The sequence below is a fragment of the Agelaius tricolor genome, unplaced genomic scaffold, assembly GCF_023055355.1.
Source record: "Agelaius tricolor isolate 1412-34295 unplaced genomic scaffold, bAgeTri1.0.p SCAF_2, whole genome shotgun sequence".
In the NCBI taxonomy this organism is placed as follows: Eukaryota; Metazoa; Chordata; class Aves; order Passeriformes; family Icteridae; genus Agelaius; species Agelaius tricolor.
Window position 1 is genome coordinate 56,022,064 of NW_027269262.1, and position 17,783 is coordinate 56,039,846.

The window sequence follows — 17,783 nt, forward strand, 5'->3', positions numbered from 1 at the left end:
TATAGCTGGATGCTTTTTCTTCAGAAAGAAATACATAACTGGAATCAAAACTCTTCTTGGGAACCCATCTGTTCCAGAGAATTTAACTTAAAGGGACAAAGTAATCACAGTTTAGACAGTGAGAGTAGGCAAGGCAGGAGGATTATCTTCCCTTCTCCTTAATGTGTCCCAGGAATCCAAATCAACCAGTTAAGAATTTCCTTTTACAACAAATTCAAAATCCTTTCTCAGAAAAAAAACTAACTGAAATGTCCCCATTCTTCCCTCACTTCTTCCATTTCACCAGAAGGGCTAAGCCAGTCTGTGCCCCACAACACCATCTCATCACTGTGCACCCTCCCCGTGCTTCCTCCAGGATCACGAATTACCTACCCACTGCTCTCCCCTCTGACAAGAGGAAAGTCATCTCAAGGTTTCTGCCTTGCCAGCAGCCAAACTGGAAAGTTCTTCTAAGTTTTCACTTTCTTCCAGTTGAAAAAGGTTCTCTGTAATTCATCTTGCTACCAGACACTGATTCCAGTTATGCCTTTCGCTGAACTAAATGATTACCTGGCTGTTAGCCCAGCGGAAATGTCTGGATGGATACCAAATTACTTTTCAGAAGCCAAACACATTATTCACTATAAGCTATAGCCTCTCTTTAATACTGTCTGTGGTAAATATTCCTTTCAAACTTTCCTCTCTCCCTGCAGATTTTCAGTATCAGCTCTTGTTATCACAGCATGACCATGAGTTGGACTTATAAGTTGTCAGCTTATAAATCCCAGGTCTCACTTGGTCACTGTCTAGCTGGGTTTTAAAAGTATTAGAAATAGTAACATTTTGTTTAAATGGTCTGTGTTTTCAAACTATCGATACTCTTCTATAAGCCTGTCCTCTTTCATGTTTCCTGTTGCCTTGTTCTTTGTGCCATCTGTAAAAGCTTTTGGTAATGATCACTCTTCAAAGTTGTGATGGAAATTATGTCACGTTTGAACTAACGCTGCAGAACTGATCAAAATTACCTCCATTCAGTGAGGGACGGCTAGATGCTCTTTGAAATCCGTGATGAATTGCTATCAATCCATTTGATGCTTCTCTGCTGGTAGTAGTAAGCTGTCAGATTTTTGATTAGCAAAGGAAAGGTTAAAAATCCTAAACTTCACATAGTACAGTTCACCCTCTGCCTTTAGCAGCCAAAGTCTTGATTTCATAAAAGAACGAAATCATGCAAGCTGCCAGCAATAGGGAACAGCTAATTCACTTAGGTTAACTCTTCTGGAGCTTAAATTTTCATTTCAGAACAATATTCTTTCCAAACATAATTTAATAAAATTAGGACAATAATTTAAAGCAATTTAACAAATGATCTTTTGATGGTATCAAAATCTATTATTAATTTAAACCAATGTATTGAATCCATTTCATTGTTGTGTACTTTTAAAAAAAATATTTTCATTCTTGTTTGGAATGAATGATGAAGAAATTTTAAAAACAATCTGGAAAGGAGTCAATTTTATATGACATTTCTTAATACACTCTTCCCGTTATGTAAAATACTGTTCAGTTCAATGAATATAAGAACAAAAATATATCAGTGGTAAAACATTTTCTTCAACATTAGACTAAGCAGAGAATGATAAGGTTTCTCTTTTCCCTTAGGAATCAATCTACATATCTGTAACACAGCCTCTTCTTAAAAATTCTTGAATGTAGAAAATTATTCAGTTCACTGGAAGCTCGAAAGATAATTTTAAAAGAATACAGGATTGGCTCTTTGGGATCCTGTTGATATCAGCTGGTCTCAGTAAATTACTTCAGGAACAATGAGGGTAAGATAAATACATAGAAAAGGTGTATCTGGAGAGGGTAAGAGAGAGCATCTCCCAGGGTTTTTTCAGAGTATGTTTATGGTTTTGATAAGTGCAAATCCTAGTTAAAGCTGTAACTTTAGTCAGGAGATTTTCTTCCCTGCAGCTGTCACAATAAACTATGATTTTGCTTACAGCCAGCCCTAAATTTTAAAGAAAAAAAGTCACGAGGTAAGAAGAATGGAGAAAAAAGCCTTTTTGCTTCTAAATACAAATAGGTTTTTTTATCCCCTTCAGCCAACTTGCTTCCAAAAATATCATTTCAGAGGAAAAGCTAATCTCAAAAGAAAAGGTTTGGGGTAGAGGTAGGTTCTGCTAATGCCAAGAACCACACAGCTGTAGGACTTTCCTCAGGTGAGGTCAGATGACTTTACCAGGTATCTGCAAACCCATTTCATGCTTCCCCTCCTCCTCCATAGGGGAGGACTGTGCTTCTCACACAGTGCCTACGTTTCCCACCAGTACAAGAGGCAATGTGACGCCTTCTTTTTCTCTTACTCTCTCCCCAGGACAGGCAGCAGCCCCAGGAGAGCATTACACCCCACGTGCCGTGGCTTGCACGGAGTGTCCATCCACCCAGCTGAGAGCAGAGCCCCCTGGGACAGTGCACAGCTGATCCAGACATGGGGAGAGATCCTGCAAACCACCCACACTGGGAGAGCCAAGTGCCATGGGCAGGAACAGAGTGCCAGTCCCCTGTCTGCTCAGCACAGAGCTTTTTCTGCACATCAAAAATGATCACTCTTTGTGTGTCTGAGGAGCCCAGGGTGTTTACAATAGACCTGGTCTTGCCCTGTTATAAGCTTTAGTGATTAGACTTTGGCTTTTGCTGTGTGTTTAAAGACAGTGAATGTCAGCATTTCCATTTTACATGTGAGGAAACCATGAAGTGAACTCATCATGACAGGAAAAAGTGTTGAAACTTGATAGTAAAACCAAGAGAAGAATCCAGGTCTCCTGAGAAATGCTTTAAGTGGCCATGGTGTTGAGACTGTACTAAAGGACCATTCTCAGTCAGACTTCAGCACAAATGTCTTCTCACAGGAGCTGTATCAAACTCACCTACTTTTCTGTCAGGAGTTTGTACATGTGACTGAAGTGGCATTCTCCTGTTATTTTTTCCTCTGAGGAAACTCTGAGTTTTCCCTCTCAGCAGAAAAACACTCCACCAGACCTGTAAGAGATTTCATTCACCCAGCACTCCATGCACAAGCTGCTGAGATGCTGACTCACTGGTGTCCGTGAGCTTCTTTAGCAGCCCTTATGCAGGAGTAGCAAAACCACTCCTGTAGTGGTATTAAAGCAAGGAATTGCCCAAGGCCTGCCTATACCACAGGCTGTGGCTGAATTTGAGCCTGTTTCTGAGGCATCTCAACATTCTGGAGTCTCCTAAATCTACCACAGCATCGACACTTCAACACTTTGACTGAAAATCTCAGAACAGAGGGAGGAACTTTTTTTTTTGTCACCCAAAACGTGACCCAGTGTCAGGCCTGGAGTGTCAGGCAGTTGGGCTAGATGATTATTATAATAACTCCAACTGAACTATTCTAACAATGTTAGACATTTAAATGAGCAAAGGGAGAGGAGTCGTGCCTGCCTTGCCTGCCTGTCTAGAGGGGGTTAGGAGAAGAGCAGACCTGGAATTCAGAGTTGAGAAACAGCAGCAAAGGGCCTCAGACAAAGCCTGTACTCAGCTGGAAGGTAAAAAAGAGCCTCAGTGTATCCCCATCCCACTTTAGATTTGTGGCAGCTGGAGGGGGGCTATTGTGGGATGGCTGGGGGACAGAATCTGCCTCTCCCTTACCATCTTATTTCCCAAACTTCCCACAGACCTTGTCTTTCCTCACAAAAGGACATCACTGCAGGGTACATTGTTCATGGGTCATTAAAATCCATCCTGAGATACTTCACATATACTCATGTAGAGAGTATATGTGAGGAAAAAATGGAGGGACATGGGAGGTTTGGACAAAAATGAAGAAAATAAACCTCTTGCACAAATGTTTGAAATATTTCAAGACCATAAGAAAATTCAAAACTGCTGGCTTGTATTTGCCTGCACTTCAGCTAATGATTCTTTAAAGCATTTGCCACACAGAAAACCTAGGAGAGAAATCTAACAAAGAAAAAAAAAACAACACCCCCCAAAAAAAACAAACCCAGATATTTGTTTATTTTTTTATTATTTCATTATTTTATTTTATGTCAAATTTGTTTATTTTTTTACCTCGTAATTGAGAGATGGGCCAAGAGAAAATTCAAGGAAAGGCTAATGTAGGAACTAGAATTAAAGAGAGTAATAGCTATCTAGAGCCCTACAAAAATAGTCTTAAGAGGGTAGCAGAAGGAGAGAAAAAAGCAAGTATATGTGCACCAGTATAATCCATACATGCTAACTTCTAGGACTAAGTTTGGGATATTTCCAGTGCCCAGGCCAATTAATCAGCTGTCTTTGTTACTGACTGATGGCTTAGAAAATCTCCGCCTTTGCAGCTGTGTGACTGTCAAGTATGGAGTCTCTTTTCTTGAAGAAGAAATACAAAAATAAATTAAATCTCTACTCTGAATGAAGGTCAAAAGGGCATACAGGGGTATAAAAATCACAACATCACAAAACTGGAGCCAACCACTTTTTCTAAACTGACCATAGGCAACTCTTTTCATTGCACTGACTAGCAAATGGAATTTTACTTTCATTATTCAAGAGTATGCACCTGATTATAACTCATCTTTTGAAGTACTTTATCAACAACTTCACTGGTTCTCATAATTTCCCCTTGTATCAAGTCTGACAGTTACTTCATCATTCTGCAATTGCTTGACCCTTACAAAAGAGAATCCCTTCCAATACCTCAATTTTTTTTTTTCCATTTATAAGCTGATTTCATTGGAGCAATGGCACCTCCACAGTTCTGGGATTATTTTTTCCTAGAAACTTTATCAGAATTCAAACAGGCTGTGGAGAAAGAGTCCAAGAAGTTGCATGATTTCAGTGCCCTGTACTGCTCATTATCACCCTGCTAAACAGCACTGTCCAAGCATGCCTACAGATTGCAAATGACAAAAAGAGAGAGGAAGCCCAGTGCAAACTAAAATATTCACCAATACACAAGTGTAAGTGCAAGCATAAATATCAGTGCATTTCACCAAGTGGTTTAGTTTGAAACCTTCACTAACACAGACACAGAGCTTTCTCCTCTGTCCTGGAAAACAATGGAAAAGGTATTTCAGCACTTCCTCTACTTTCTTCAATTCAACACCAACAATTGGAGTTAAACACTGCTAAACAGAGAAAAAACATCCCTTGCTTTACATTAAGCTTATCTTTTATAATTTCCTGGCTTTCCCTCCTTGTTAAGGAAAACATTAAGTGCCAAGGCAATGATGGATCATTGTCCACATGACTGGACACATAAGCTGTCCTTCAGGGTCTCCTAACAGTGGAAATAAAAGCTGCGTTGTACAAGTTTCCTTCTTTCACTCGAGCTTTTTTCCCTCGGATGCCAGCAGCATCTCATCCCTAGAGGGCAGCCAATGAACACAGCTCCAGGCACAAAGCGCTTTCCCTCAGGCTGCAGGACTTATCACATTTAACCAGCTCGTCCTTTCTCTCTCTAACACACAAGTGCAGGCAAACCACTGTGACTGACAAGTTTTGGGTCATTTCAGTTGCTTTTTTTCCAGTTCCTCACCGTAGGGCTTCCACAATCCACCCTCTCCCCCACCCTGCCAAACTTAGGGACGGTCTTTTGCGCCTCTTCCAACCGGTACCCAAAACCTCTTACCTTATGATGACAAACATGACCAGGGAGTTTCCCACCAAGCCCACAACGAAGACCACCGAGTAGACAGCAGTGATGATGATGGGAATGGCGGGGGAGATGCTGGTGTGGTTGTGCTGGCCGTCCCCAAAGCCCCCAGTGGCATTGGTGTCATAGTCTGCCCAGCCCGGGAGCCAGCTGCTGCTGGTGCTGCGGGGCCGGCAGGGCCCTGGGGAGCAGGTGGAGTCTGGCTCCTCACGGAAAATCTGTATGGGGGCATCCATAGGGGCACAGTCCGAGAGCACGAGGAGTGCACACAACAGGAGGCAAGTGTGCTGGAAAGAGGGAAGAGAGAGAAAGAAAGAAAGAAAGAGAAGTATTTTTACAGACACAGAACATTAAGACCTCTGAAACTTGTATGTGTTAAGGGGAGCTCCGCTGTGATGGGAACTGTAATTTGCCAAGCAGAGATTTAAGCAAATCACATCCATATTAAATTATTTCAAGTTTTACATCTTGCTATGTAATGCTGCTTCTCCAAGTGCACAAGGAAAGTTTTCCTCCACTTTCAAAGGTTGCATAGTGAAGCAAGCCAGATGGGAACAGCTCAGATCCACCCCCACACTTTAACCCTGTCTTTCCCATCTTTCATATTTTAAGTCAAACTCTGTCCTAACAAGGGCTCCTCATTGCCTAAGCTCTGCTATAAAGGGGAAGGAGACAGAGAAACCCACCACCTCTCTGCACATCTGCTTTAACACCCTGCCCTGAGTTATTTTTTCCTGATCCCATACCTGCTTTCATAGAAAAGCCACATTAATGACAACAAATACCTTTCAGTCCAGGAAAAGAAGCGGAGTCCTCACACAGGCGCTCTTGGCAGGAAAAGAAAAGAATAAAGCCGCCTTGCTTGGCTCCTGGAAGTGCCACTGACCACCTAGGACTTTTGGATGTGAGGCACCTGCGCCCTCAGAGAGGCGTGCTGGCAGCAGAGCCGGCTCCCAGGCATGAGCTGCAGCGTGCAGCAGCAGCAGATGCTGCTGTTCCAGCTCCCACCACTTCGCCTTTTCTCTCTCAGGCTCCCTCTGCCTCCCTCTCGCTCTGCCAGGGCTCCAGCAGCACTCTGCACTGATGCACACGTTCTCCACTGCCTCTGTCCCCGCAGCTCACAAGCTCACATGACTTCTTTCTAAACACTGAGATGCAGATAAATTAAAAGAAAAGCAAGAAATAAGTTCTGTTGTGAATGAATGCTTATTTTAATACACTTTTCCAAGTTTTCTTTCCTCAATTCCCTTGCACTCCCAGGCCTCAAGAAATAATCCTCTTTGCCTTATTGAATCCCACAGGATTTCAGACTAGTAGACACTGAATAAAAGGGGAATTTTAAGTTTAGATGCCTTGCCTGGTCCATCAGCTCTTTCATGCCTTGACTTCACAACTGTGTGTCCAAAACATTTCTCACTGGTTAACTGTGCCCCTGATCCTTTGCACCTGCAACTCCTAAGTCAGAAGCTGGCTACCATAGAAAAGAGGGGCACCCTAATTACTGTACAGATTTTTTCAAGCTGTCCCACACCATGTGAGAAGCCCAGAATTCCCTGTAGCACTTTATTCTCCCAGCTGCAGCCAGAAACAGGGAGGTGGTGTGCACAGAAATCACATCCCTCAGAGCTTATCCCTATTATACTCCCTCAAGCAGGAGTTGGCAAGGCGCCAATATATGTGTCCAAGTATCTTTTAACTTGCATACAGACCTTGAAATCCCCACCAGAACTCTCTCTAAATGGCAAATTGGAAGAGAAGAGGCAGAGCCTGAGTTACTCCTACTCCTTCGGAAGAGGCTGGAAACAGCCAGACTGGCTGCATCTCAAAGTGTGCAGCAGGAAAACCAGACTCTGGAGAAAGAGAGAGGCTGTGGGTTTCCTTCAAGCTTTTCCAATCTTGAAACTTTACTTCATGCTCCTCTTGTTGAATGTCTGTGATATGACTGAGTTTTCTATTCTAAACCAATTTTTTTTTCTAAACCTATAATCAAGAGACTAAATTATGTCAGCTGAGTGAGAAATCATGTAGGAGGCTTAAAAGGTACAGAATCCCCTCTCTTAGAAGAAAAAGCTTGTTCCAATGTGATAATGGTTTTTACTGCGGTCACTGTTTTCTCCATAACTTCAGTAACTGCTCATGATCCTGTGTATAGAGCTGTCTAAAGTTACACTTTTAATGACAATGGATAAAAATCCAAAATAACAAATGTGTCACAGAAATGTCCCTGAGACAGGGACACAAACCTAAGAAGAAGTCATTTTTTTGAAGATGAAGTAGATCCTAAGATAAATTGTACTCCAATTCTGGTTTTATCCTCTGCAATCCATGGTCTCCTGCCCATGTACTGAAGGGAACTACTGTTGCTGTATCTTCTCATAAATAATTATACTGGCGATTTTCAACTTCTTATTACTATCTTCCCCAGAATTTTCCACATTCTGCAACTAAAATATACAGGACAGATTTAAGATAGCAAATGAGTGTTTTAGCACTCATTGATAATTTAGCACTTATGAGCAATCATTTTGTCACTCTGCAATTGCTACAGGTGGGTCCAAAACTTCTATATGGGGAAGGAAACTTATTATTGCTCTGAGTAAATCTACAGCACAGATGATACAAAAAAGTAAGATAAATAGCAGACTAACAGCTTTTTGAATGTTCAATGGTTGGACAGTAAGCTGCTCATTCTCTAGCTGAATTCCATGCTGAAACTCTCCACAGATTTTAGAATTAGCACAAAAAATATGTGCTCACAGTTGTAGTCACTGGCCCTTCATGGAGTTTGCAATGTAACTATATGGGACAGGAATAAGGTGGAGTTTGACCACAACTCTGCAAATCACAGGCTGAGCCAGAGGCGATATTTAAGTTGTGAGATGCTTTTTGTTTATGTGTGTTCAATGTTTGGCTCTTGGTTGCTGAAGGTACCTTGTGATACAGTAGAAAGAAAGTACTTGGCTAAGAGAAATGGTTTGTCTTCTGAAAGCCAAATCAAAATCATATGCACTGTTAAAAAATAATCTTTTCTTTTCTTGTGTTGGCTTTGCAAATGAAAACCTGAATTTCAGGATTATCAGCAGCAACTGGTCTCGCTGCAGGTACCGGGAACAACTGCCATGATATCAAAAGGAAAACCAAAGGCAGAGGGAGAACCAGCGTCTCTGTGCCCTTGCCAACAGTCCTGTGGAAAAGGGCAGAGTCTCCTGGAGCCACAGGGCAGAGAAAGGCAGGGTGACCTAACCCAGACTGCCTGCACACCAGTGCTGGAAACCCCTGTTCCCTCTAAGGGCTTACATCAGACAGAAGGCCCTGCTTTCAAAGGAAAGTAAGGAAATATTTAGAGAAGAAAGACAGCACAAAAAAAACATTGTCTCACCTCTCAGCTGCCATTTTCCTCCAGTAATGTTCTTACAAACACGTGGCTTGCATGCCCCCCGGGTTTTTGCTGTAATACTTTAGACCCAATAGTGTTCACCTCACTGGACTTTGGGAAACACAACAGAAACCACTTGGACTTTTTAAATTAAGAGTATAATGATATATAAAGCTATATATATAATTATTATAATTATAATTTTTATATAATTATAATTATATATAAAGCTATATATCAAATTTCATAATTGTAGAAAATTGTTTAAGTTATAAATTCCAGCTCTAAAAACTGAAAAAAATATCACATTCAGCTGCCTGAAACCTAGGAACTACAACATGTGCTTTTACACAAATTTTTACTTTCTCCAGGCTCTCTTCCTCAATTAAAAGTCAACTATACAATATTGCTAAATATAAGTGGAAGGGCAAACATAAACTGGGAATTTTGCATCTGTGAAGTATTTTCTTTTACAATCCTAGTGAAATTCTTTGAATGAATAAGAAACCTGGGAGGGGGGAAATATGTGATATTTAACAATAGCAGGTAGGAAGGGCTTCAGCACTGTCTTTTTTCTTATCAAAAGCTAAAGACTTTCTGTGCTCCTATCAGCACAGGGGTTTAAAACCTTAAAGATGTAGTGGGACATTAATTCAGCCCTGACTCAGAGGTAAGAATGAACCACTTTGAATCACAGGCATGAGTCTGCAGCACGGTACCATCTGCTCACTGTGCTGCAGCACAGACCCAGCTCCATCACCTCAGCACACTCAGGCTTTGACTGAAAGCTGTTTAGTTCCTGACATTGATTTCTAGAAAACCATGACAATTTATGGGTTTCAGTCAAATGTGCAGGATAAGACAGACCTTAATGTTCAGTCATGAACTGTAACACTGGACACTTTAGAACAGGATCATTTCCAGAGATCACTTTCTATTCTAGAGGTTGGGAAAGAGACCACATGAGTTAAGTGGAGCACACTATCAAGATGCTTCTTCAGCTAATATTTGTTTTTATTACATGATTAACCAAAGGCTACAATGATAGTGAGCCTGTGTAAAGGTAGGCGATGCTGGAAACACTTTCTGGTGTCTCCAGTTGCCAAGGAAACAAAGTTCTCTTGTCTCTCTGCATCCAGAAATGTTAGCTCTCTGTGTGTGAACACAGCTCTCAGGAAATGGTGTGTTCTGTGCTCTTCAAAAGACCTGCAAAGGAGAGGAAGGGGCAAAAAGAGAGATAAGAAAGTATATGCAATGCTACTCAACAGCTTTTGCACACATCTTTTACTCACAGCAGACTAAACATCCATCATAAGACTTGTGCTTTGCTTTTACTTGTCAATAACAGAAGTTACATACTGAAAAAAAATTACTGGTGCAGACCTTCATTGTGACCTTCATAAACCAGCCCAATAACATGCTGGGATAGCTTCTGTCCCAAGGCATGTCCTCCTTCTACAGAAAAGCCCCTGGGTGATTATGAAGAGACCAGCCACCCTCAAACTGCCAGCTGCAGGGAGGGACTGGGGCAGGCATTGAAAGCTTTCTGACTCTGGGACTTTAAAAATGAGAGGAGTTCTACAGAGAAGAGCTAACTGGCAGTGAGGAGGTCTGACTGGGTTTAAGGAATTGAGAAGATCCCAGCAGGAAGCCATCTGCCTTGCTCTGCTGTCACTCTGCCTCCCCCAGCAGCATTTCTGTCCACAGCTGGCCATGGCACGCTTGCCAGGTCCCTGGAGCAGAGGCAGAATTGTCAAAACAGGTCACCACTTTGCCATCTGCCCTGCATTTCATTTCATCAAGATCCTCAGCTGGAAGTTCTATAATTTCTCACTTTTCTGGAGCAGGCTAGAGTTGTGAGTCCAGAGGAAAAAAAAGGATACTTAAACAGGTAAATGTGAGCTACAGAACAACCTTTAAGACTTCTCCTTAAAAGAGAAAATTGTGGTATTCTTCAGATATCTATATAAGGATACAGATATCTGATCTACAGACCAGCTCATCTGATATAGATTATTTTAACAAAAAAACACCTAACTAAACAAACAAAAAAAATCACACAAACCAATCAAACAAAAAGAAACAATGACAAAGCAAAACAATTATGTTTCTCTAATTATCATTTTGTCATTTACAACTATTTCTCCTCTGGGCATTAACATCACAGCATGTTGGCTTCCGAGGATATGGAAGCACAGCTCTGCTGGTAAGTGATTACACCGTTCCTGTGTAACCCCATTCATTCCCCAGAATGGGAATCAGCTAACACAACTTGAACTTCCCCCCAACTTTGGCTCTGAGACAGGAGATGATAATGACATTCAAAATTTTGTGGGAATCCATAAAAGCCACTTTAAGATTAGCCCAGTCGTTTCTTTTGAGGATGATCCCAGTGGATTGTGTGGGTAAGTACTGACTTTTCCCCAAAGAGTTTAAGATCCTGCAGCGTCTTCTCTTCATGTTTTTAACAAGAAAAGACAGATGATTCATTTCCAGGAAGGATAAGAACTCTCTTAATTATGTGCCAATGATACCTAAATCTTAATCTTCTTTGCTTTGTACTTAGAACTGTTTGTTGACTTGTTCTAGTGCCTGGAAGAAGGGAGAGTGAAAAATGATGTAGCTGAAAGTAGAGAAAAGGGAATTTTTCATACGGCCCCTAAACCTTGCCCCTCCCACCTCCTCTACCTCCTCTTTTTGGCACCTTCATTCATACATAATTAATGGCTTAAAGACAAGTGTTGTGATGAAAGATGGGTGAATTTAGCTCTCTGAATAAGGGTTGTGACTGCACCAGCTGACTAAACCATTCCCTGCTGACTCTGGGACAGAGTGGCTGCTGACTCCAAGATGAAGTGGAGAAGGCTAAACCCCAGTTAGTTGTTCTCCCTTCCCTTTTGGCAGCTAATCAAGTCCTATTAGTCACTCACTGAACACTGCAGAGAACCTGGAGCTGCAGAACAGTGCAGTAATAGTGATGCTAAGAGTGGGGAGTATCAGGTAAAACAAGGTGTGGATGCCACAGTTTTCCTCGGTGCAGGAGCAGTGACCTTACTTAAACATGTACCAGTAAAGCTCACAAAACAAACCCTCAGTTCCTTGAAGTTATTTGGGTTTATTTAAGTCACACTGAACAAAGGGCTAAAAACTGGCAAGCTCAAACTATAAGTCAAGGGTTGGGGTGAAGCCCAGAAGTTGTCAAACTGCCCAGAAAGCCCATTTAGCCAGAGCACACCCAGAAAGAACTCATGTGGCCTGTACGTGAGGGGGGATGAGCCCCAGTGAGGCTTCCAGCAGTGGGGCTGAGGTGGCCCTTCACCTGAGGTGAAGGTGGCCATCTTCCCCCCTACTCTGCCTGGTTCTATTTCACAGAATCACAAAGGTCCTCATCAAGGATGGGAAAGACCTGTAAGATCATGCATTCCAACAGTTAACCCAGCTTTGCCAAGCCTACCATTAAACCATGTCCCCAGGTGCCACATCCACATGGTTTTATAAATACTTCCAGGGATAGTGACTCCACCAATTCTTTGTGCAGTCTGCTCCAGTGTTTGATAACCCTTTAGAAATTTTTCCTAATATCCAATCTAAACCTCCCCTTGTGCAGCTTGAGGACAATTTCTTCGGGTTCTGGGTTTGTTACCTGGAAGAAGATACTGACTCCCACCTGGCTACAGCCTTATTCTGGGTAGTGGTAGGAAGTCATAACCTCTCCTGTGAGCCTTCTGTTCTCCAGGCTTAACTCCATCTCCCTCAGTCATTTCATCACCCCCACTGCCTTTCTCTGGACATTCTCCAGCCACTCAGAGTCTTTCTTGTAGTGAGGGGCCCAAAACTGGATGCAGGATTCCAAGTGTGGCTTTACCAGTGCCAAGTACCGAGGGACAATCCCTGCCCTGGTCCTGTTGGCCACACCATTGCTGAGCCAAGCCAAGGATGCCATTGGCCTCCTTGGCCACCTGGGCACAGTCTGGCTCATGTTCAGCCAGCTGTCAACCAGCATCCCCAGGTCATTTTCTGCTAGGCAGCTTCCCAGGCACTTGTCTCCAAGCCTTTAGCACTGCCTGAGGTTGTTGTGACCCAAGTGCAGAATCCAGCATTTCACTTTTTTGAACCTCAGGCAATGGGCTTCAGCTCATGGATCCAGCCTGTCTGGATCCTTCTGCAGAGCCTTCCTGCCCTCCAGCAGATCAACACTCCTGTCCACTTTGGTGTGAGCTGCAAACTGACAGAGGGTGGACACAATCCCTTCTTCCAGATCACTGATAAAGGTATTGAACAGGAATGTTCCCAAAAATAAGCCCTAGGGAGCACCACTTGTGACTGGGCACCAGGTGGATGTAACTCCATTCACCACCACCCTCTGGGCCTGACCAGATTTTACTCAGCAATGAGTAGATTAATCCAAGCTGTGAGCAGCCATGCTCACAATTATTTAGCAGTGTCAAGCAAGGTAATTTTAAGCCTTTTGCAGTCAACCCTTATCAACATGTTTGATAAAGTAAAAAACAACATTTAAGCTCATGTATACATGTCACAAAGACGATAAATGGCCATTTTACACTGTCTTGTTTGATGTTGTTAATAAACTGCAGATTAAAAAGTGTGAAAATGAATCTGAAAACTCTTGCCAATATTGGCAGCATATGGAAGTGCTCCTTTTGAGACATTTGTTTCAATAAGTGATGCAAGCAGAAAATCAGCCTGGGATCAATTTGTCAATTGCTTAAACCCGAGCTGTGTGTAAAGCTGGAAAATTCAGGCTCCACTTAGAAAGGTACTTAGTGGGATGCATAAAATATTGAGTCAAATTTTGTTGTCATTACTTGCTGTGTGTAGCATGATTAAATTCAGTGATACTGCTCATGGAATAAAAATACTAGGCTAAAAATTTTATTTCTAAGAGACAAGGAGGAGGGGAAGGAAAAGAAAATCAATAGAAGTATTAGAGAAAATTAGAAAAGCAACACAAGCTGAACAAAACCTACAGAAGGAGAAAGTGTTGACTAGTGCAACCAAGTGGCATCAAGAAGAAATATCATGTGAGAAATAACAAATTGGAAGAAGAACAAAGAAAATCATCAAAGACTTAATCATTACAGTGAAGTATGCCCTGTGGCTGTGTTGTCTTGACCTTTTTTTCTGATTTCACCTCTTTTGCTGTTACTACAAGAGCCCATTATTACAAATTGTCAGCATATCCATAAAGTAAATGGGACTGAGGCAGTCCCTTTTTATTTTAATAAACTAGAATCTCATACCAGCTAAATTTCCAAAGCACTTTTCAATTGTGGTGAAAGAAGATTATGAAATGCTTTAGGTTGGTAATTGCTCTACGTGCCAAAGGATATTTTTGGTAAATGCAAAGATCCTTTGAAATCTCAAAAATATAAAGTATTTTATTGCCCAATGGCTTTATTTCCCCTTATTTAACAGTATGACTTAAGTGAAGACATAAGTGTATCTTTACTGCCTGGGAGTTCATACTTGCTCTGCCACACACTGGCAGAAACTGCTGCTTTCCACCAGTAGGGAGAGTTGGGCAGTCAGGCATCTTACACAGATGGCTGTTAAAGAAAGTGAAATAATCTGGGGCTCATCCATGAAGACTATTGAAGGACAATGCATTAAACATGCTTAATGAAAATGCTTAATTCCTATGACAAAAAAAAAAAAAATTTCACTGATGAGCTTTAGAAAATACAAGACATGCATAGAGCTGGTCGTGCTCCTGGCATGTAACCTATGGTTTTATTTTCATACTACAGATAGAAATGCTCCTAGAAAATACTTAACAGAACTGAATCCGGCTGCCAGTTTCTAATGCAGATATACAGTTTCCAAGAAAATCTCCTTCATAATTAAAACCAGTGTTACATCTAAAGTTTATCAAAATGTAAACACTTTCTGTAAGGTGCACCACTATGCAATTTTGCACAAAAAACAGACAAATTCCCTGAGACTGTTCTGTGATCAGCTGGCAAAACTCTGTCTTGTACAGCAGGTTTTCATCAAGCCAGAAAAAAACAGGTTGCCCAGAGAGATGATGAATTCTCCATCCCTGAAAACATTCAAGGTCAGGCTGGACAAGGCTCCAAGTACTTTGATCTAGTTCAGAATGTCCTTGCTCATTGCAGGGGGTTGGACTAGATGGCCTTTAAAAGTCTCTTGAAATCAAAGTATTCTGTGGTTCTAAGATCTGCAAATAACTCATTCCTGAACAAAATAGCCATTTATTGCAACAGCACCTCTTTGCTACCAAGGGTGGAAAATGGATGCATTCACGTTTACAGGGAGATTGACAGAGAGGGAGCTCCAGCTGCTGAGGCAGGAAAATGGCATTTTTAGGCTTGAGCCTTTTCTCTTGGAGCCAGCCCATGATAGATAAACAAGTGTTCAGAGAAAGACAGATTGCTGCTCTTGTCTATCAACCAAAACTCTTGCTAGACATGTGGAAAGCCCAGACTCACCTCCTTGCACCAAACCAGATACTATAACTGCCTTAATCTCCCATATGCTGACCAAATGAGCCTGCTCCACCAGTAATGGATTTCATTTCATCCAGAATATTAATATTTAAATTCCCAATAGCAATTTAACCTGTAAATTCTAGTAATAAAACTTACATATTTCAATGTAAATGATAAAATCATCTCACTATATTTTAAAGTGTGAATCTGAGTGTCTTACTGAGGTAATTCAAATCTGAACTTTGGACTGTTGATTTTTCTTTATTTTTACCTTGATTTTACCAAGTGTTTAAAGGGCATTGTATACTTTAAAGTCACATGGTACCCGTAGAATGCTTGATACACCTCTTAAATTAATGAAGAGTTAGGAAAATGTCAAAAACTATTCAGACAAGATTTATTTTCTCAGCTAGTCAGCAATAAATTCAAAGGAATGCTGAATCCTTCTCATGTTGCCTTTCAATGACCCACACAGTACTGTTTCACAAACCACAGAGCACATGTCATCTCAGAGTTTCAGAGATCACCTTAGACATTTTCAGGGATGAATCCTCATTCCAAGAAAATGAGGCTCTGGCTCATATAGACAGGTCCACTGAGTGCAAAGGATCATGATGAGGTGTTCTTCTTTATACTTTTCATAACAATCAAGGATACCTCTGGCAATTAACTTTCCCTCCATTATCAGGAATACTGAAAAATAGGACCAGCTTCTAGGTACTGAAGAGAATAAAAGAGACAAGAGCTATTCTACAGGAGAAGCGACACGCTGAATTTTATATGTAGCCTGGACAACAGAAGAATGAACCATTAGAGTCCCCTGCTCTTGTACCTTTGTTGCCTCTGAAAAAAAAAAAATAAATGAATGATCCTAAGGCTGCTGCAAAGAGTTACATTCCTGGCTTTCTATAGGTGCCATAGGGGGAAAGCAGATAATATCTCCCTATAATTAGATTTTCTCTTATTTTGAATGTCCGTGGCAATAAAGTAATGAGGTCTCTTCAGAGTTCACGGGCATCCCTGCTGCTGAGCCAAACCCCATGAAAAAAATCAGTCCCACTGCTCCTGGAAGTGCTTCATGCAGGCACACCAGGTTTTATGTGAAGGTCCTCTTTCAGGGGTGTTGCCATGGAACCTTCTTAGTAACTCAGCTCTGATAAGCCTTTGCTGTGCAATTACCAGCTGGTGGCTTGGCTCAGAGAACCTCCACTCCCTTGGCACTGTGATTAATCTGAGACCCGTGGTGTGCTTGAGCTGACACTGGAATGATGAACCTGGGGTTTGCCTTGACTTGTTAGCCCTCCTTTCAAACCACTGGTTTTCCTGGCCACCCATTGTCCCTGCAATTCCTACTCCATAGCTGCTTGTTTACTCCATGGATTAGTATATTTTACCAAAATGTATTAGGAAAAAATCATAAAGAAATAGAGTAAGTATTTCATTATTTGCAACCCAATTATTCTTAAGATGGTGTTAATCATGTGAAATAGTAATCTTGTCTAAATCACATGAGCTTTCTACAGACATCATTTCTGCAGCAGCTTATTTCAACAAATTGAACACAAGTTTTATTTATTATTTTGCAGACTATATCCATGAATATTGTTCTTTTACAGATTCTGTCACTTGAAAGGCTAAGTTAGACTTCACCATTTCCAGATTAATAATTCCTCCTGGAGAGAAAGTGCTTCTGAGAAAGGATCCAGGTTCAGCATTTTTTAACCTATGTACCATATATATTCACAGCTACTGCTTTTTCTCTCTGTGATTGCCCTGTGTTGCTTTAGATAATTGTACAAATGGATTTTTGGGGTACACTCCACTTGAGTTTGCATTACAATTATGTATCCAGAAGGTAAATGAATTGCACATGATCTTATAATTTTGGTAAGCTTTGTACATCTCTGAGATTTGAAAAGTATCTGTTAAGAAGTAAGAATTTATACATGGTTCTTTAAAGTGGTGAAGCATTGTTACAAACAAGAAATAAGAAAAAGAAAAAATAAGAAAGGGTGGAAAGTCATAGAACATAGTATCATTAAGGCTGCAAAAGACCTCTGAGATCTTTAAATCCAACCATTAACCTAACACTACAAGATCAACCATTAAACCATATCCCTAAGAACCACATCTGCTCATTTTTAAAACACTTCCCAGGCTGGTGATTCTACCACTTCCTTGGCAGCCTGTTCCAATGATTAATTTAATTCTGACATGAATTTATCTATAGGTGCAACCACCATAAATATGAAATATATCTGCCAAGTTATAATTT

At 41.2% G+C, this 17,783-nt stretch overlaps 1 protein-coding gene across 2 annotated transcripts in view; it reads right to left on the reverse strand.

Annotated features, from left to right (window-relative positions):
- OPRK1 (opioid receptor kappa 1) overlaps nt 1-6,742 on the reverse strand; it is a 31,861-nt gene extending 25,119 nt beyond the window's left edge. The window contains exons 1-2 of one of the 2 annotated variants that reach the window (XM_071419444.1): nt 6,448-6,742; nt 5,639-5,949 (exon numbers count right to left, since the gene is read on the reverse strand). In XM_071419444.1, the coding sequence (XP_071275545.1) occupies nt 5,639-5,898 (260 nt within the window). In that variant the 5' untranslated portion in view covers nt 5,899-5,949; nt 6,448-6,742. The remainder of the gene's footprint in view (nt 1-5,638; nt 5,950-6,447) is intronic. The other variant, XM_071419437.1, reaches the window with a different exon arrangement.
- Between the last annotated feature and the right edge of the window lie 11,041 nt (nt 6,743-17,783).